Below are 21576 nucleotides of genomic sequence, written 5' to 3' on the forward strand. Positions count from 1 at the left end.
TATCGATTGCGATGAGCTATACAAAGAAGAATAGTTTTATCGTCTGTATAAACTTGTAAACATTCGGTTATTAACTAATTAACAAACATGGTGTCAGCGCCCACAGGCAAACATGAACACATCACACTCGATGAGCGCGGACACGCGCAGTTAAGCGTCGCTGCAGAAGCGAGCGAAGTGACCTTCGTGCTGTTGTCTATCGCTTCAACCCAAACTGAGCGCCGAGAACACGCAGCACGCACAAAGCCACGAGCCACCGACGCACCTACACTGCGTAGAATCTGCCCCCACGCAGATCGCTTTCAAGATACGGCCCGCGGGACCGCGCGCGCGCCGCCGCGCAGTATGATGCCAGAGCACAACGCTGCCCGCTCCCCCCCCCCCCCCCCCCTCCCTCGCTGGTGCCTCGAGCGCAACAGAAGGAGGCGCGCTTCCTCTCTGCTTTTCTTTCGCGCGCGAGACGCGGTCGTCGGCTCCCCTCGCAACCTTTCACTCGCACATTCAGCATACGGCCGCGCGGCTTCCCTCGCACGCTTTCACTCGCACATACAGCATACGGCGCGCGGCGACGTATGCTGTATGTGCGAGTGAAAACGTGCGAGGGGAGCCGACGACTGCGTCTCGCGCGCGAAAGAAAGCATACGGCGCGCGGCGACGGCGTTATCGCCTTTGAACTTTATACGGAACATCTATGAGCCAAAACCAATTTTAGGGCCGCAACGCGTCATAGGCATCATCTTTAGATAGCAAAAGCGGATATCAAAGGCCATACTTTTGCTGGCGGAAACCGAAAATACGTAATAAATGTCGCCCCCAGCACTTTGGGCTGCCAATGCCATCGTCAAGCAACCAAGGCAAGCGACATGAAAAGTCAAAATGGCCGCTCGGGCCGGCGCGGTGTGGCGGTTCGCAACGTATGATGCGGGAACGGTCCCACAGTTGCGACGTAACAGCGGGGTTACCAATGCATTGGGTTCTATGGGAGCTGTGCCGGGACCGGCCGAAAACGACGTAACAGCCGGGAAAACGCAGCACCCGGGAACGTAACAGCGGGGTTCTACTGTATACATTTCCACTCCAGGTGCATTTCTGCCGTCGTGGTTGCCGCGATGTATTGTATAAAGTCCAAGGACGATAACATCGTCCCCGCGCCGTATGCTGCATGTGTGAGTGAAAGCGTGCGACGGTGAGCCGAGGGAGGAAAGCGGGAAGGCAGCGCAGGAGAGAGGGGGGGCGGCATGTACTCTGGTAGCAACTGCGTAGTTCGAGCAGTGGCGCGCGCCGTATCTTGACAGCGATCTGCAGATGCGACAACTTGGGGGTCGGTCGACTCGCGGTCAGCCTGCCGCCGCTTGCGTTGCTGCTCCGTCCTTCTCGTATGGCGCTCGGGAACTTGATCACGAGAAGAACCCGGCATGAGTTGCATGAGTTCTGACTCCAACTGTACATTTATTGAGAGAATGACACAAACAAGCATGCTTGTGACCTGTTACTTTCAGTAGACCATCACATGCAAACAAGGGACAAATGAAGACAAAGCAACGAGTGTTGAGCTTTCCATCAAATACTTTATTATAATGTAACACACATAATATGCAAAGCAGCATAACTTGCACATGCCATTGGTCAACTGCCTCAGGAGAACATTGCGAAAGTGAAAAGACCATATCGAATGATCAGAAGATATGAGAGATAAATATGCACATTCCAGTGCTCCTCATGTACTATTTTGCTGGGCACAGCTCAAGTACTAACTGAATTCTTTGTTTGGCAGCTCTATTCATAGTGGACTAATGCATATATCAATGCAGTATTTGTGATATCTGCTTTTGATTCAGCATTGGAATTGCAAGCTCTGTGCTTTAATTTTTATAAAAATTTCCTGTTCTTGAGTTTTGCATACAATTCAGGTGCTTTAGAAAAATTGCTCTCTAAATTTGCTATAACTCAATTTTTTTTCTCCTGGAAAGAAATATAATCAAAAGTAGTTAATTCAGTTTATGCGTAATGAGAGCATTTCTGTGTTACGTCAGCATTTGAACATGGATGTAATAGGGAGAGTCATAACTCCTTTCTAAGGCGTGAAATGAACAAGTGAAAAACCTTTTTTTCATCTTGGCAGTTATTTCTTGGTCATGACTCCATCTCATTAGGCACTGTTTCTGTTGCTTCCCAGGCCATCTCGTGTCACTACGCGGCCTCTGAGTGTGAGTACATAGACGTGGAAGGCTCTGTCCAGGACCCCATTGCCGAAGAAGTGCTTGAGATCTTTCACAAGCGCTTCCCAAACATTCCTGTGAAGAACTATGCGGTGAGTTATTTTGATGCTGAGTGAACTTGCAGAGTGCACTGATTGCAATCCTGGGTTGCAGCTCAAGTGTGAGATGAGTGAGACGTAAGAAACTACCTGCCTAATTGCAGGTGAAAAATGTGGTACTGTGATAGTGGGCATGTTAGACAAGTGCAGACTTTTGAGCACTAGCAAGGACAAAGCCAGCTTGTGGAATAGCATCAGTGTTGACAACTTTCATTTTTTTTAGCACGGTTCTCAGGTTGTAGCCCTAAGCACTTCCTCTTTAGCAAAATGTTACTAAGTGATGATATGACTTGCTGAGAATTTTGTCTCTTACAGTGGTAGCTTCTATGGGCTCACTCCCCCGCTCAATTTGACGTTCGTTGGCATCCAGACTTACTGCGCATAATATTGTGCTTCTGCCGATGCTACAGCTGAAAAGAATAATCCACCTGGAGAGCAATGATTGATGGGTGCCATGCTCTGCAGCTGATCTTTAAACCAGGCCTGAGCTGAAAGAATTTAAAGGGACCCTGAACCACTTTTTATCGAAATGGAGAAATGCATTTGAAGCGAAAATAGGCTATTTCAGAAATACTTTGCTACAAAAAGTACTTCAATACGTTCAGCAGTAGTGGAATTATTGGCAATCAAACACGGCCTCCACTGTGCACCCATTCCTTCTTCAATGGCTTGCACTGCGAAAGCTACGGCGGAGCGGGGCGTGGCCACAATGCTCCGCCTTCTACATGTCACTGTGGTGCGCAGTTGAAAATTTATTTTGGATGTTAACGTAGACGCCACGACTTCTGATTTTGGTGCCTACGATGCGCTAAACGTAAGCCAAACACGGTTGTCCTCAGCGAGACACAGTGCGCTTAGCCAGTGACTAAAACTCGCTAGATATAACGACTTTGTTGCTAAGTTACCAACCTTAGATAAAATTCACGTGTGGCCATACCTTCTTTTCCTCAACCACATGTGTTGATCATGTGAAAATTTTCACAATGTGCAAATTCAACTCAGGTGTACTGCATTACTTGTCATTTAAGTTTTTTTTTTCTTTCTCACAGCTGTACTTAACACTGGTTATTAGTGATTGCAGAGAACATTGAAGTTTTCCCTTTTTTTTTGTGAGCAGGTTCTTTGCTCAAGTGGTATCAGCATAGATTCATTGGAATTCTTGCGGAACTGCCATCAGTTTGAGGTGCACCGTAAAACTGAATTGATTCTGATGAATTCTGTTACAAGTTGAAACATGGCTTATTAACAAAGCGGCCAGCCGAACCGACTTGACGGCGCTGCACCAGTGCCACTTGATGTAGGTGTGGAAACTCAGATGGCCATTCATGATCACAGCAGATTATAATATACCTACATCACATGGGCAATTTCTCCACCCATCTGCAGCGACCATCTGGTGCGTTATCATGATCACCAGGAGGCTTGTATGCATTACAGCTGATTATGCAAGACTCGGTCAATCTGATAAATTGCATTGGACAAAAACATGTTGAATGAAGCTTCAGCATCTGTGCATTGTGAAGATAGAAAATGAGATGCGAAGAAAAGGCACAGAATACAACTGCATGATTTGTGTTCTGTGTTTGTGATACAAATAGTGTACAAACCTTTTCTGCATTTAAAAATATACGGGGATGATATTGATGCGAAAACATCAAATTGTTCAATGAGTGGAAAAGTCAGCGTCTGTCATTTGTAGCAGAGAAACGGCACCTACAATCGCATTGCCATTGGCTGCAACACCATTTTACGAGCCCGCCTCGACAGAGCAGAACAGGAGAAAGGGAATACCTGCTGCTTCGCTATCGTGCCAGGTGTTATGTGAGGGGAGAAGGCATCGCCGCGACGTCAAATCACTCTTGCTCTTGGAATCCTCTGTTATCCGCGTGTTCCTTGGCCTCGTAAACTGCACCTAAGGCCAAATGAAATTGCGCCAAGCTTTTTAAACACAATCGCTCCGCAAGTTCATAATTCAAAGGACCGCTCAGCAGCGTGGACATTACTGCTTTCGCATTCACAACTCGTCAGTGGTTAGGTGTCTTCAGATTTTTTATTGCGATAGCAATCATATGGACACTCCAGATGCATTTCTGCCATCGCCGTCACCGTGAGGTTCCGTATAAAGTTAAAGGGCGATAAAATCATTGCCGCGCACTGTGTGCTGTATGTGCGAGTGGAAGCGTGCGAGAGTGAGCCGGTGATCGAGGCTCAATCTCGCGCACGCAAGGAAGGAGAGTGGAAAAGAAGCGCACAGTCTTCCATCGTGCGCAACGTTCTGGGGGGAGGGTAGAGAGGAGGGGGAGTGTTTTACTATTTTCAGCCATTTTACGAAGTGTGTAGAGTGTTTGCTCGCTGTTGTCTGAGAACTGAATGCGACTTCATGTTAGGTAGGAATATGGGGGGTGTGTTATGACTGACGATCATGCAAGATTTAATGTGTACACGTGGGTTAATTACAGCGTGGTACAAGCTTTATACGCACATTTTCCAAGTGTCATGACACCACAAAATGTTACATCGTTTAAATTTGCATGAAATGGAGTCCATGTTACGAGTAAAGTGGGCAGCATTTTAAAGTGAGTGGTTTAGCTACAGGCAATTAGGAAATTTTTGAGGGGTCTCTCACCTGGCCTCACCTGAAATTTTGGTTATACACTGCATGTTGTACAGGACCACGTAGCGTGTTATCCCAAGAATTTTTCTACTTGGTTCTTTTTGTTAAAGGACATATTAGAAATTTAAATGTCCCATCTCCATGCTGCCCGTAGGCGAGCTTCACTGCCAACATAGGCACTTTGCCCCTTTGTCTCGACTAGTGCCTGCCAGTGACATTCCTTCTCTGAATTCTCCTTTCCGGAGCTGAGCAACTGCGTTACATTTATGTCACGAGCCCCCACTTCCTCTTTTTTTTTCTCTTGCTTTTTTGTTGTGCAGTGCACTTCCTGTGGTAGTTTTGGGAATTCTGCATCGCATGATTTACTGAAGTCACGTGCCATAATGAGTGACGTTGCCAGTAGTGCAGATCACATAGAAGCATTTATGTATGTGACCTTGTTTCTCTGGCTGGAAGCGGTGCTTCGTCAAAAAGAAGGGCACACAGGGCTCTCGTTTGAAATTCGAGCTGTTTTCAGGCTGCGCAATGGTTTGATACTTTGCGGACACGGTCACCAACGTGTGATCTACACAAGGCACTTGTCTGCAATCAGGGTTGGTACAGGTTTCAGAGACCAAAATTCAAGGGCTTTCAATGCCCTGTCAAAGCTTTTTCATGGACGTAGAGCGGCATCCTATGTAGCAGTTTTTTACTATAACAGTTTCCAAAGCTCTATAGATAGCTTTATTGCACTAGACATACAAAAAGTTATTGGAAATGTCCAGCCTTAATCACTTCAAGTTCTTAGCTAGGCTGAAGAAAGTAGCGTAAACGCGGGAGGCAAACCAGCACAAAGCGCTGGTGACTCTGGCCCGCTGTGGGGTTTTCCAGTTCTGCGCCAGTCGTGTGAAGTGGAACACACACGCACCAGCTTTACATTTTTATACAGTAAAAGCACTCCTAACATTATTCAAGTGCCAAAAGCAGAGGGGCAAACACTGAAACTTTCCGATTTGAAAGAAGTACAGTCGAACCCACTTATAGCATTACTAGTTTTAACAGTACTCAGATGTAAATTTAAGCAGCCCTGGCACCCTGAACTTTGTGTGTGTGTGTGTTCTGTGGTAAAATAAACCGCTTATTGCAATGTTCCCATGCCGAATTGTTGGCCATAACATTACATCTGGCTACTGGGTGTCTGTGCTGAAAGGAGAAGGAAAACGAAATCTTGAAAAAGAAAGAAAAAAAATGAGGAACTGCTGCACTGGGCCTTTGTGCTGCACACCCTTCACGGCTTCCAAGGACGAGTCAACTGTCTTGACTGTGCAAACATTGAAAGAGTGGAGTGAGTGAGTGAGTACGAACTTTATTGAGCTCCTGAGGAGAAAGAATTAAAGCGGGGCCAGAGGCCCCGCCAATCAATCCGGTGGCTCCACCCAGGTCAGGGCCAGTAGACAGAGTCCTTCGGTGACAGCCCGCGCCCTCTGGACAGCCTTGAGCTGAGCAATGAGCTCTGTGCTTCTGAGTGCTGAGTCCCAGGAGGACTGGTCAGGAAAGTCCGTGCCTGCGTTGGCAGGGCACAGCCAGAGCATGTGTTTGAAGTTGTTGTATTAGTGGCTGCAGTGTGGGCATTCAGTAGGAAGGTCAGGATTGATCCTGCTTAGTGTTGTTGGTGTGATGTATGTCCTAGTCTGCAGCTGTCTGTAAGTGACGGCCTGTGCTTTTTTGAGGTTTTGGTGAGGAGGAGGAAAAATTCTTCATGCTAACCTATGATTTGAAGTGATTTCGTGGTATGATACGAGCGGGTCTTTGTTGTCTAGATCCCTCCAGGCTGGGTTGAAGCGAGGGGGCGGACCGCAGACGCGGAATGTGAGTTCTCGCGCCAGTTGGTGTGCCCGCTCGTTCGGATTACAGTCAGGAGGTCCGGAAATGTTGCCGATGTGGGCCGGGAACCATGTGATGTGTCGAGACGTGAGGTTGTCTCTTCCTGTTTCTTGGAAGAAGATTTTGTTGACAACCGTGGCTGCTTTCCTAGAGACAAGGGCCGCCGAGAAGGTTCTAATAGCTGTTCTTGAGTCCGAGTAAATGATGGAGGCTCCTTTGCAGCTTCGAAGGGCCACCGCGATGGCCATTTCTTCTGCTTCGTGAGTGAAGTTGGTAACCACTGTGGCTGTGTTGACGAGTGAGCCATGGGCGTAGACCACAGAGCTCTACACCGGCTCTACACAGAGCTCTACACAGGCGCCTACACCGCGGTGTAGGCGCCTCGATTCCAATATCTGGCCCGTCAACGAAGAGGACTTGCGTTTCGTTACGTTTGATGTTGTCAGGGATTGCCTTGGCTCTCGCTTTTCTCCGCCCTTCGTTGTGGGTCGGGTGCATGTTTCTTGGGATTGGATCAACAGTTATTGACCTCTTGGCATTTGTGCATAGTTGTGACTTCTCTGGTGGCATGAAGAGGGGCTGTATGCCTGCTTCTAGTAATATCTCGATGCCCGCCCTTGGGAGTGAGAGCCGACTAATTTGGGTGTTTCGCTGTGCTTCAAAGAGTTCTGTTGCCGTGTTGTGTAGCCCCAATTGGAGTAGTCGTTCCGTGCTAGTGTTTCTAGGGAGGTTTAGGACCTTTTTCAATCCTGTTCTGATTAGTGTGTCGATTTTGTTCAGCTCAGTCTTCTTCCAGTTGAGGAAGGGGGCGGCGTAGGTTACGTGGCTGATGAGGAAAGCGTGAAATGCTTTCACGAGGTTGTCTTCTTTCAGTCCGTCCCGTGTGCTGGCGACCCGTGATATGACACTGGTGAAGTTGAGGGTGCTCTTAGTGATGTGTTTTAGTGCCTCTGTGTTGTCATTGCTGTAAGCCCCAATGACCATGCCCAGGACCTTAATTGTGTTACACCTGGGGATGTTTCCTCCGTCCCTGGTGTTTAGGTGAACGGGGAGGAAGCTAAGGGGCTGTCTCTGCCTGGGGCCTTGTTTGCACAGGAGGAGCTCTGATTTGCTGGGCGAGAGCTTCAGTCCTGTGTGGAAGGGAGATGCGTGAGGGTGCGACGAAGGCAGATGTGGCACGGAGGCGGGTGCAGCGCTTCATTTTTTTTTCTCCCTTAAGGATTTTGCATTTCTTTTTATTTTTGGCACGCACACCCAGTAGCCAGATTTAGTTGTTATAACCAATAACACGGCACGGGAGCATTGTAGTAAGCGGTTTATTTTACATGGGAGGAGGAGGAGAGAAAGAGAAGGCAGGGATGTTAACCAGAAATGCATCTGGTTGGCTACCCTACTCTGGGGGACGGGAAAGAGGGACACACACAAAAGACATATGCTGAAACTGTTACTGTCATAAATGAGCTAGACTGTACTATTGTTTCTAGAATGTGAAGTTTGCTGGCTCCACAATGATCCGCCATAGAAAGAAGGCCACATAATCGATCTTGAACTGTATCACTCGTGAAATTCACGAGTTTTCGAGGGAAAAAATTATTCCAGGACTATCAAGGGCCACGAAAACAAACTTTTCAATTTCAAGGGTTTTCAGGGGCCTCTGAACACCTTTTGCAATGCTCAAACCTGGTGAATATTATTAAGAGGACCTTGGGAGTTCATACATGGAAACAAAAGAACCGATTTGCTTGGCATCCACAGCACTGAATTTGAGGTTTGTTGCATGAAAAAGAAAGTCAAAATTGAGTGACTGTAGGAAACAAATTTTTATTTAGGGGGAAAAAAAAGAAAAAAGAGAAAAAAAAAACCTTCGTGAAAATTTTGAGGTTGGAAAAAGCTTAAGTACCAAGTTGGTTTTGCAATATTGGTTTCGCAATTCTGGAAACTGCATCTATCAAGACATCTAAAGCCGACAAAATTGATGTGCAATACATCACTCTGTAACACACCACTAATTTGCGAGTAGGACTTCGTAACCATTGTAACAATTTTATGTAAGCTGTAAATTAATGTCATATTACTCCACTTTAGATGCTCTAACAGATGCAGTTTACAAAGCTGTGATATCTTTTTATTTGGGGGGGGGGGGGGGGGGGGGGGGAGGTGTAGTGTTGCGAATTTGTAAACTTCATGCTTTTATTTCTTTGAAACTTTCCATTTTTCTGCAAGTTTCATAACAAGTATGAGGCCTCAAATCAAAACTCTCCTTCGTACAGTTGCCAAAATGTAACTTTCTCAAATGCAACAAATTTCACTCAAAGGTCTAGCGGTTGTCTCATGAGAGCATCTCTCCATTTTACATGTGTTTCAGTAAAAAATTATAGTTGGCCCTGGCTAAAGCTTCCTCTTAATGAAACTGCTCAAAAGAAACAGCTTTGCTGGAAATGGAGCTGCGATTCTGCAAGCATGTACAAGTCGGCTGTTTTTTTCTTTTCACCTACATGATGTGCTGAAGATGAAAAAGCGCTGGCTGCTTTTCTGTGTCCGCAGATATGCATAAGAGCTTCAATGAGAATAGTAAAATAATGATGCAGCAATGGTTGGTACGTAATTATCCCTTGCTGTGTTCATGTACGTTACTGCCGTTCATTGTCAGTATGCTTGCTCAGACAGTTGTTTAAATCGTATGAGAGTTATACAGTTTCACATAAATGCAAGCGTTTCACCTATTTTGTCTTTCTTTTAGGATGTGTGGAAGTTGAGGGCCCGCCACGTTCGAGGCCAGGAAGGGAATCTTTAAGTTTCACATGATGCCATCGTGGCGGTACATACAGTCTTCAAGCTCAAGAACTTCCAGTCAAGAAGAGCAACTTCGTTATTCCCTAGTACCGGCAATGTCTAGCTCTTATTTTGGGGCATTCATATGTAAGATCAAATGGGGTTTGATGGGATCGTTTTAATTTCATGTGGCTTTCTCACTGTGAATTCGAAGCAGCACTGTCGCAAGATTTCAAAGCTGAATTACAGGTGCTGATCAGCTTGGCACTGCTCATGACCAAGCATTAATGGTGAAGAGACAGTAGAAGACATTTTATGTTGAAGACCATCAGGCCATCTGCCTTCAAGTTGCCTCATGATATAGACTTCGAAGTAGCACGAAGGTATCTGGTGGTGTAGGCAGGTTTTCATGACATTCATGTAGCTGTTGCATGTGATGTGGATACAAGTACGCAGGCAGAGTACAGAATGCCAGCCTCAAGACAAACACTTGTGCCTGTGCTACTTCTCCTCTGCCCCTTATTTTCCTTAGAAATGAGAAGAAGCATTGGCTGCACTAAAAATAAGCTTGTAATAAGACAGGGGCTGTCTGGAACTCTGTCGCGTGAGTTACTTGTTATCACGGGTCTTACCCTTCGGTGGTGCAGTGTGAACTCTTCTATGCACGAGTGCGGTTTATAATACTACCACATCACAACCTGCTGTGGTTACCAGGCACAATGCGACATAATGACACTCTTCATTGCTTTCGAAATTGAAACACAAATGAGCTGCAATAGAAGAGCATGCAATTAATTGTCACACTACCTCAGTTATTGTGTCAATAGCTACTGATTGCAACAAAAGAGAACTACCATTTGTGCCTGTACGCATTCAAAAGGGCCTTGCAACGGCTTTTAAGACAGGAGTGCTATTTGTTATCAATGTGCATCACCTTGTTAACTGCCAAGAGCTTTTGAATGTGCCTCGTATGAGAAGAGTTATTGGCTATCATGTGCTGTTCTTGCCTTTGGTGTCCCTACTGTGTTCAAAGCTGTGCCAATGTTGCTGCCGATGCTATGGTGTACTGGAATAGGGCAGTGTGTCATTTGACGGCAAAAAAGGCGGCCCTTTTTGCAATAATGGCCTGGGGTGCTGGATCACCGTCTATCTTTTTCCTTCGCATTTTTTTTCTTGACAAACCGGGCAAATAGCAGCATGAAGTCTTTTATTGAATGATCCAAAACATAAATTAAGATTTTGCTGCATAATTTCAGCAAGAACAAAGCAATAATAAATGTGAAATCTTTTTGAAGAAGTTTTTGAAGGAAGAACGCAGATCACATGTAGGTGCAACAAAGGGCTTCTGGGATCAGCAGTTGCAGTTATCGCAGAGGCCTATGTTTATCATGCCCGTTCATGTGCAGAGCTTGCACATTGCTTGCTGTAGTTTGTTTCAAAGTTTATTGCTTCAGTGTGGCTACATATTTTGATAGGTATGAAATACAAAAGGAAGTCCCATAGTCAAAGACTCTGTTGGGACCTCCGGTCAAGGTTAGGTGGCGAGAGGAATTGCTGTATGGCAGCAAAGTAAAGCAATATCAGGAGACTAACATACAGGTCAAAAAGTAGAACAAATATGAGACAAGTTGAGTGGAAATACACACACGCACACACACAAAGAAAGAAATAAAACAAGCAATAAAGAAGTGAAGTGTGTGAGTATGAACAGATGTATATCAAATGTGAACTACATGTAACTGGCAAGCATAACGAAAACATACATGTATTGTAATACCAAGGCGCATCAGTTGCAAAAAAAAAAAGGATGAAGAAAATATGAGCAATATACGTGAAAATACGCTAGGGTGCCAGCCTAGAAGAAAGTCTCAAAATCAATGTGATACGTGAGTAAGAACAACAAAAGGACGCACAGCAATTAGAGCAAATTAATAAGAACATTTTAAGATCATTTTCAAATTTGTATGTGGTCTTACATTCTCTTATAACTGAAGGCACGGAGTTCCACAGTAAGATGCAAGAAAAATTAAATGTGAATTTACCATAATAGGTGTGCACTCTGGGCAAGATAAAATTTTTTTAGATGCAAATCTCGCAATGTTAGCATTCAGTAAAGATGATTCTGAAATTAGGTCAACTGGGAGCTGATTGCTAATCAGCTTATAAAACAATATGCCCAAATTATAGTGAATTATCTGAGATAGGGTGAGCATGTTATTACTTCTGAGCAGTTCTCTTGCATTAGCACTGTAAGAGCTTTAAGTTAGTACCCTGATGGCTTGATTTTGAATGATTTGCAATGAGCTGACATGAGTATTATATGTGTGTCCCCAAGACAGCACAGCATAGTTGATATGTGAATAAATAAATGAGTAATAGAGTGACAATAGTGTGTTAAGGTTGAAATGGGAATGTGCTCTGTGTTGCCACACTTGTGTGTTTTGGTATAAGCATCGCAGGCACCACTGCTGTCATAAGTTCCTTTTGTTTACTTTTTATTCGTTCCTCCCAAACAGCTAGTGGAAGTTTGGGATTCTTTAGTCAGGGCACTCTCCGCTGTGTTCCTGCCCTTTGGTGTGCCTTGCAGAGGTCTACGAAATAGTGATGGCATTTGTCCCACCTGATCATTGTTTTTTGTTTAGCGAAACTGCTATTCCGGCTGAAACTATACTAGTGCAGCCCATCTGGCACAATGCAGATGTTCTTTCTGAACTGTCTCACCCTTGTGTATTTCTGCGTATAATTCCAAACTACTTTGAAAACAAAAGCATATAGCATTCATATAAACAGATGAGCAGCACTTGTTTGCCCTGCTGCAGTCAAAACAATGTTATGCAGACAATAAGGGACACAGGCGGTTGATTAGAAATGTACAAGCGTGGATGTAGCCTGATTTCTTCCCATTTTCTTTGTTCTTTAATGTATTTTAAATTTTCATTTATTTATTATACGCAAACTATGGTTGAATCCTGTTTTGACAGTGTTTGCGTTTATAAATGCAGACAGTGTTGCACCACAATGTATATATTGGGGACTAAGTACACCAGCTGCTCACAGCACCCATTTGGTGACATAATCACGAAAATGACCAAGATCCTGTCGCTGTTTTGCATTGTGGACAACACACTGCCCCATTCCAGTATAGCATACCGATGCAGAGAAATGCCCGCATTGCTCCATTCATCTTCATGCTGTCCTTTGGTGCTGGCATGGCCTCCAAGGATGCGCAGATTGGGATTATCTGGATCGGAGCAAGATCGTGATTAAAAATGGCCATGTACAGCACTGGATACGAATTGGGCCTGGTCGCAGTCGAAGGTCACTGTGTGACACCAGTACTGCACATGATGAGAAAGTTTTGTTCTAGTATTTTTCTTCGTTACTAATGGCTCTGTGCTACTGCACATGTGGATATATGTTAATTTTCAACATGTGATATATTTTTTAAATGAATGTCCAAACCCTCTAAACTACAGAAGTATTAACCAAGCACCAGAGCGGCCTAAATAATCTACAATACTTGCTTCTACGAACTCGTAAAGTGAATGGATCATGACCGCGATAAATTCACTCGCTCCTTTCATATGACCGCTGCAGACGCCACTCGTTAGGGCATCCTGAAGATATATGTGCAGCACTTTTGTTTACTTTCTTATGAGCAACACTATCATACCTAGCCTTATTGCCACGTGATGTCAGAAAATTTTGCTGTGTTATGACAATGTTGATGACACCAAGTCTGGTGTTGCGAGTCTACTTTAATGTCAGATTAAAATATCCGAGTGTTTCCCAGCTTTAACACTCACTTAATGTGATCTTTCTAGGTGCAAGAAGCATGGGTAGAGTTCATAAAACTTCAAAAGAAAATACTCCTTTAAAGAAGTGACATTTCAACATGAAAATTTGACTGGCTTATGATCTCACAGCAATGTTTAATTCCTTCGTTTTGAATTACTATTGCAAATTGGCACAGTCAAAGCACAGGTGTACAGCTAAACGAATCAAATTCTGGGTTTTTTTTGCCAAAACCACGATATGAGGCACTGCGTAGTGGGGGACTCCAGATGAATTCCGACCAGCAGGGGATATTTAACGGTTTTTTGCATTTCGCCCCCGTTAAAATGTGGCCAGAACTTGATTCCTCGTGCTTAGCAGCGCAACACCATAGCCTCTAAGCCACCGCAGGGGGTTGGTGTCCACGACGTTCTGTGACCGACACTTTTTAACTTGAGTCGTCTCGACTGTCGATTATTGCATGCAAATGTGCGAGCCTTCCTTCCATGAAAGATATAAACTCCTGCTCAAATTCGACGCTTTCAGTGGTGGTCCAGCCAGTTTTAGAATTGGAGCAATTTCTGGAGCAAGAAAAAAGCTGTTTTGCAGCAATTTAGGAGCAGCCACATTAGCATTTTGTAGCAGTCCTGTAGCACAAAATTTTGCGTTTTGGATCAGTTGGAGCAGGAGAAAAGCAAGTGCATGACATTTGGTGCAGCTACTACACAGTTGTTAAGCACTTCTTTACAGCAAGTGGACACAAGCAAGACAGACTGACGCAGCCATTTAGCTCGCGTGTCCAGAGCAGAAAACGTTGCAAACAAACTTTATTTGCCTGCGTAAATAGCACTTCTAGACTACTGAGAATAGTTTTGTGCAATCATACATAATACAAAAGTGACTATCAATGCAGAAAAACAATTTTGTGCAACAACAATGCTATCTGCGGGCCCGAGGTGTCGACGCTCGATGTGCTTAGTCGCGCAGTCCGAAGTGCCGATGCGCGAAATGCCTAGCCGCAGGCTTGAGGAGTCGACGCTCGATATGCTTACTTGCGAATTCAGAAACATCGAGTGCTGAAAGGCTTAACTGCGTGTCCGATCAAGGATTCCGTGTGCGAAGCTTGGTCGCGAAGTCCAAGCTCGGAATGCTTAGCCGCGGGTCTGTCCACAAACGGAGGGATCGGCCGCGCTACTGCGATGTACACGTAGCGCCCAAGGCAAAGGTGGCGCTTTGGCACAAGTTGCATTTCGGTGGGCGCAGCTAGTCGCAGACAAGTAGAATTGTAGCAAAATGGCGCAAATGCGCAGTTGGACCACCACTGCGCTTTGTAACCTACTACTTGGAGGTATTTTGAAAGGCAATGGCAATCAGGGGTGCATAGAATTGCATGACACTTTGTGAATACATCTGCCACCTAAAGCGACTGCTCTCTCAATCTTAGCTTCATTATAGCCTGCTTATAGCCTTATTTCTGGTGTATATATTTCTTATGACATGTCAGGAATAGTGGTGTACACCCTCCCGCATTTTTACCTAAATCGCCCGAGCGTCTATCACGCGTCATTTTAGTGCCTTTAAGCGGCGATAATCAGCGAGACCGGCAGAAGTACTCTCAAGTGCACTAAGCACTCTCCTGTGCAAGAGTTTTCTAATGCGATGTTCCCTTCAGGATGACGTACGACCATATTATAGTGTTCTCGCATGATATATCTAAGAATGCGGGAGGCTGTACATGAAGTTTCTGCAGGTGTCGATGCAAACAGATGAAGCTAGCTGTTGTCTCCATTGCATGTAAGTGAACTTGCACCATGTCTTTACAGCTATGGCACCTTGCAGGTTCAGTTTCAAGTTGCCAAGCCTACATTCCTGTGGTGTAAAAATGCTTTCTGGTGCAAATCATAATTAACCTGTAGTTCTCTACTTAGGCATTTTTCATAGTTTAGGGTTAGAATATAAAAAATGAACCAGTCGCTCGGAGAGAAGTTGGTGATTCAGTGTGATTATAAAACACATGCTGGACGTACAAAAGTTACATTTGTTCTTGCTGCACATCACTCTTACAATGGTCTATAGCGTGTACGTATCTCGTTCAGAAGTTTGCAGCAGATTTAATAAAAATTTTTTTTATATTCTGCATCATCATATTTAGTTGCTTTTACAGAATCAAATGACACACTGATGTTTCCGAGTAGTTTGAAATTTGCAGTTCAGCAACACATTCGTGCAAAGTGTGAAACTTGGGTGATCTTTAGACCAAGGGCATCCAGCAAAGTATACTTCATGACAACACAAATATGTCACAAAGTGCCTTTATATAATATTGCGTGCCTGTGAGAAATGTACACTAATTTGAAAAGCAATAAAGATGTTTTATTTTTCTGCATTAGTACTTTGTTGGTTCCAGACTGTTTACAATGCCCATGCTCAGTGGTGAACCTGTAAAAGGAAATAAAAAAAGAAGTGAAGCACTTTAGTGCTATACAGGGTGCACTAGGTATTTGAGAACATAGCTTTCGAGTGCCATAGACAGTTCTTCTCAATCTATCTGATTAGGTGCTTAACTTTCTCTTCATCAATCCTTCCATCAGCTATCTAGCACATTTATTCCAGGGTAACAGCTTCCAGTCTGACACAGGAGATAAAACTGCGTGCAGTTCTAGTTGCTTCACATTCCAGACGCAGCAACTTGGAGATTGCCATCGTCTTCAATGCAGCAAAATTCTTTATTTTTTGGGGTGAGTTCTGAAAAGAGCTTGTGGCTTCTAACAGCCAACTGTGACCAAAAGAAAGAAGTGCTTTCAGTGGTCGGATGTCATTCAGGTGCTTGAGTTTCTCCATCAGGCGGAGGCTATCATTAGTGAGAATCCTGAAAAACCAACGATGGAAATTGCCGAGCTGCTTTTGGTCGCCGAGTCAACATGCAGGCTTTATGTGCACGACATCATTAGGCACTATTGCTATGCAATGGATTTGTTTTCTGCCACGGCACCTGCATAATTCAAGGGTGGCTGGTTATGACATTACCTTTAACTGGGTCTTAGGAAATAGCAGTACGAGAAACAATGTAAAAAACACTTAGATCAAGTATATCTAGTTTTGACTGAAATATCGTTTTTATTCCTGAATATGCCACTCGCCCAATAATTGTATTCAAGCATCTGCAGCATGTTGGAATAACTTTGTGGTCCTTTTAAACATCATGATAGCATCTAGACGCACGAAAAGAACTAGAATAGCCAGCCTGCTTCAGGAAGATACGTGGTGCCTCATTTTCGATAACTGGATTAACCAATTACTTGATTAAGCACAAGTAGTCTCTCTCGAGAAAAAAACGTTTGCTGCATTCTGGCCCTGTAATTGGGGCTTATAAGTGTTGGAGTGGTGGTGACAGATGGAGGTGAGGGCATCATCTCTTAATTTGGAGCCTGTCTCTAGAGGTATCGGCAACAGCCTGGCTGTCTACCAGCAGGGCATCCCAAGAGAGGGATAGTGTACCTAGTTTGTCACTTCATTTTTTTTTTCTTCATATATTCGTGTAAGTGCAGTTGACCCCAGCATAGCATTAAATTATTTGGTGATACTAGTGTTTTGTTCAGAGGTATTTCTTCCCACATAGACCAGCCTGAAGTAAACTACCTTAACAAATTCACACTGGTGCCATACAACATATTTTTCTTGTGGAGAGAAATACTTACATAAAAATGTTTAATGATACACTCCTCTAATTACCTAAATGTACTAATTGACCTTTTAATTTGCTTTACAGCACATGTTGCGATTTGAAAATTGAAGCCAAGCAGTAGTGAAGTCATGTCTGCAAAGCAGAAATCCTGAAGCTAGCACCAGTTTCCGCGGACCCGCCGTGGTTGCTCAGTGGCTATGGTGTTGGGCTGCTGAGCACGAGGTCGCGGGATCGAATCCCGGCCACGGCGGCCGCATTTCGATGGGGGCGAAATGCGAAAACACCCGTGTATTTAGGTGCACGTTAAAGAACCCCAGGTGGTCCAAATTTCCGCAGTCCCCCACTACGGCGTGCCTCATAATCAGAACTGGTTTTGGCACGTTAAACCCCATAATTTAATTTTTTACCAGTTTCCGCCCCCAAAATGTGGCAAAAAGTGCATTGGCATTACAGTTAAGGTCATCTTGGACTGCTAGAGGGATGCTTCGCAGCACATATTAAGAACTGATATCTCGAAAGTGGTGCTTAACATCTAGGCTTGCCTAACACTCAGCCACACTCTTCGACTTATGTGCACAGTGGCTGCTGAAGTGCCACCTTGCTCTAGTCCTTGTGTGCATGTGGTTGAACTGCAAAAACATGCATGCTGTTAGAAAAGGGCACACATGCACAGTACGCAAGTCTCGAAGTGCCACCGCTAGAGAGCACAGTGATGCAGTTTGGCCACAGCTTCCATGGTGTCTAGATTTAAAAAAAAATCTCTTCAGTACATCATGAAGGGAATAAAACGTAGAGTGCCAAATATGTATGTGGTGTGCAAGAAGTAGATGTGGCAGTTTCACCACAATACAGCCTATGAGCGCAGCTCCAGATACAGGATGTAAAACTGCAATCAAGTAGCTCTTAATGTGAGTGTCCACTCAACATTGTTGTAATGAATTATTCAAGCTAATAATAGGGCTCAAACATCTGCTAGTGCTTGAATTGTGACTCACAGTCTGATCAGATGTGGTACATGATGACACTGGCCACCGCTAGATGGTCAACCACAAACATGCCTCTGTGGCAAATGCTGAACACATGTAGTTATTATCGGTAAGTTATGCAAGTGTGTGGCCTGTGCGCTTACCCACGAAAAGTTTGTTTACAAAGCCGAGAACGGTGCAGGCATGCTTGCTTGCTCATCTGCCTACAGCAACGTATGTGATGCTATTCAGACAAGCTGTTATCTTCACCCTCACTCCATGCAGTCACTCAGCAAATTTTGTTTTGCTTGTCATCTGGGCAACATGTTTCGCAGCTAAGAAGCATGTTGTTCTTCGCTTGATCACCTATGCTATTCCACCAGTACAATTCGATGTCTGTGAATTGTGCGGGGCAATTGTGAAAAAATTAAACGAAAACTGCTTCAATGGAGTTTAGAGGCTCGACGGCGTTGTTTGCTCCAACTAGCTCCAACTTTCCACAGTGAGCCCACGAATGGGGCGCTCTTTCAATGAGCTGGGTCACGGGCTACCACGTCCAGTAAATGAACATAATTTTGTCTGCAGCTGAACACCGAAATGTGCGAACAACGCTTGAGAGACGGGTTCCACCGCCGGGTGATACGCCGAGCTGCGACAGACGATTTCGCGTTCGCCATCGGACTTCGCATCGGTACTGGCGGGTCCAACTCCATCAACTGGTGCCAATCGTTGGCACTGCTGTAAACACTGAGCAGTCACAGGCGAAACGTGAACAACGGTAGTAATGTTATCGTATTATATTGCACTATAGTAACGTTAGGGTAGCATACAGTAACGAAGATATTTACAAAGACTTTCCGTATCATCAGTGAGGACACGCGCTGTAACAACTCGCGTTAGCCGCGGACTGTTTGGACCGTTATAGAAATAGTTCAGTGTCTTGTTAGCTCATCATAAGTGTATTTGTTGCCGTCTTTCGTTGATAAATGTTTGTCCTGTCTATGACTTTGCTACCTGTACCTGAGTCCATGGGCCCACGAACCGCCACAGTCTCGATACCGCTCACCGAGGCGCCCTAAGTAATATCGAACCACCCCTTACTTTCTATGAATGGCATCACAATGCCCACCTTTCACTATTTCCTACTAGATGGCTGTGGCATCCGGAGCTTGGACATGTCGGCGTGGATATCGTAGAAGCTGTACGGGTTGTGCTCGAAGTATTCTTTAACCTTGTAACCTTCAGTCGCTCCGCTGACATTCGCCTTCGGCTGCACAGGCGGAGCCGACGATCCTGTCGAACCTGCTGATGGCGGCGTTTTCTTTGTGTCCCGAGTATTTTTGGAGCCTTGACCCGCCGAGGCCATGAAACGCTTCCTGACGTAAGCTGCACCGCTTAGACTCGTGGGTTGGGACCGCAGGAGGCTAAAAACTTTTTGACCTGTGCACGCTGCCATTTTGTCTTCCGGTGTCTCGTACTAGAGTGTACTAGAATATGGTCGAGTGGGACGAGCGGCTGGGGCGGCGCATGCTTTGCAGTGAGGCGCCCGACGTGGAAAAACACTGGGGCGGCGCTGCGGTCGAAGTGGATTGGGCCGCATCAAGGTCTCGCCGTTGGAAACTGCTGACGATACTGCTCGGGAGGGTCATTCGTACAACTTCGCGCGCTGGTATTTGCGTTCAGACCAATCAAATGGGGTTCATAATTGCATATGACATGTAGTTATGCCTTAAGAATAAATTCCTTTTCTTTGTTTTATTTTTTTTTATTATTTTCTAATGCCGCTCGATGATTGCGCGTGCATTGCGGCCGCAGTGTCGGCTTTCATTCTACTATGTTATTGTACGGTTCCCTTAGGAGAAAAAAATACTTTTCTGGTTCTTCAAGCAGCATGTATCTCTCGTGTGTATTGCTACGCATATAGTTTTCTATATATTTGCCGCTTCAAACAAGTAAAGCATATCTGCCCCATCCGGCGCCTTGTACTTAGATTTACGGGAAGCATTGATATATATAACAAAAAAGAGTAAACTGCAGTGCAACATTCCATTCAAGTTTCCGCCTTTCTCGCGTAACAGATTGCGGAGTGATTGGTACGGGGTTATTTATTGCAATCGGACCTCGAGCGCCGAAAACGGTTTCATAGTTAGCCATTCTATATGCTAATATTTGGCTGTAAGCCTTACGTGGAATTTTTTTTTGTTTCCAGTCGATACTTCGAAAAAGAGAAAAAAAGAAAGCCTGCGCGGTAGCCTAATTAGTGCCTATATCGTGGATACGGCTTTGCGCTGCTAAACTGGAGCTCGCGGGTTCAATCCAGGTGGGAACGAAACGGAAAAAGACTCGTGTACTTCTATTTAGGTGCACTTTAAAGAACCCCAGGTGGCAAAAACTAAACCGGGCGCCTCATAATCATATCGTGGTTTTGTCACGTAAAACCGAAGAATTTGCTTATATTAAAAAAAAGAAAAAAGCAGGTGGCTGCGTTCTTCGGCTTATTTCTGGGGGTGTAAACAACATAAATTATTCTCGAGTCTGATTTCCGAGAAAAACATGCTATGCTTATCCTATATTTCATGTTTATAATGTACAAGCTGCAGAGTTGAGCGGTCATACATTTGGGAATTTATGAACGGCACTACATTTATGCATGCATGCATAAATTTAATGCCGTTCCCAAATGTATGACCGCTCAACTCTGCAGCTTGTATATCATAAACGGCTGCGTTCAGTTATCCGGTGCACTATCATAACGACTATAATGAAACAATTAACGGAACGGCATCTCTCACATACACGCAGAGATATGTGCATATCTGTTGCGTTCGTTGAAGAAGATAAGTGTACGTACCACATGGGGCACCCAGTTTTAATGGGTTGCAAACAAGCTGAGACTGTCAAACTAAGTTTTCATTGTCTGAATCAAGTTAGCAGATTTACAGGCTGCCCCAAAACGGGGCGTTTATATTGAATGAGAGCTAGGAACTTGTTAATCAGGACTTATTAACACTCGTCTGTTAATTTTCTCAGGAACTGCGCCTCTACGCAACAGCCACGACTCTCCGGCAGCAAAATCCTTCGGAATAACAGTCCTCACTTGCATGCAGTCACTCACCTTTGAGATTTCAATTATTGCATTTAGAATATTTGTTATTTTTTCCCTTATCTATATATATATATATATATATATATATATATATATATATGTATCGTAAATATATATGTCTATGTACCCGTTGATTTAATTACCTAGAATACATTGGTCCTTCTTCGCGCCACGCAGTTAATAAATCTGGTTTATTTCACTCTAATAATGTTTTCTTCGATCATTGGCCCTGATCAATATCCACCAACAAGAAGCGCGTGTAAAATGACACGATATCAATAATAAAATTTTCTTACGTAGCCTTCATGGTGCGGAGATACCAGTTACTTTTAGAGGACAGTGGTAAAAACAGCAGTTCACGAGGCTAAAACTATATTTGGCGCCGGTCGTCGAGAGTCATGGGCGCACCGAAGCAACTAAACCATTAAAAAATGTACTGCACAGAGGTTCTGAGAGAAAAACTGGGCGTCCGTCAGCGTC

The 21576-nt window shown here is 44.5% G+C and overlaps 1 protein-coding gene across 3 annotated transcripts in view; it reads left to right on the top strand.

Moving 5' to 3' along the window:
* Positions 1-15729, top strand: part of LOC119466287 (probable phytanoyl-CoA dioxygenase) — a 46223-nt gene extending 30494 nt beyond the window's left edge. For all 3 annotated transcript variants that reach the window (XM_037726765.2, XM_037726766.2, XM_049657278.1), the window contains 2 exons: positions 2177-2311; positions 9535-15729. In XM_037726765.2, coding sequence (XP_037582693.1) covers positions 2177-2311; positions 9535-9588 — 189 coding nt within the window. In that variant the 3' untranslated portion in view covers positions 9589-15729. The remainder of the gene's footprint in view (positions 1-2176; positions 2312-9534) is intronic.
* The last annotated feature ends 5847 nt before the right edge of the window (positions 15730-21576 follow it).

This window comes from Dermacentor silvarum, chromosome 10 (assembly GCF_013339745.2).
Source record: "Dermacentor silvarum isolate Dsil-2018 chromosome 10, BIME_Dsil_1.4, whole genome shotgun sequence".
NCBI classification, from domain to species: domain Eukaryota; kingdom Metazoa; phylum Arthropoda; class Arachnida; order Ixodida; family Ixodidae; genus Dermacentor; species Dermacentor silvarum.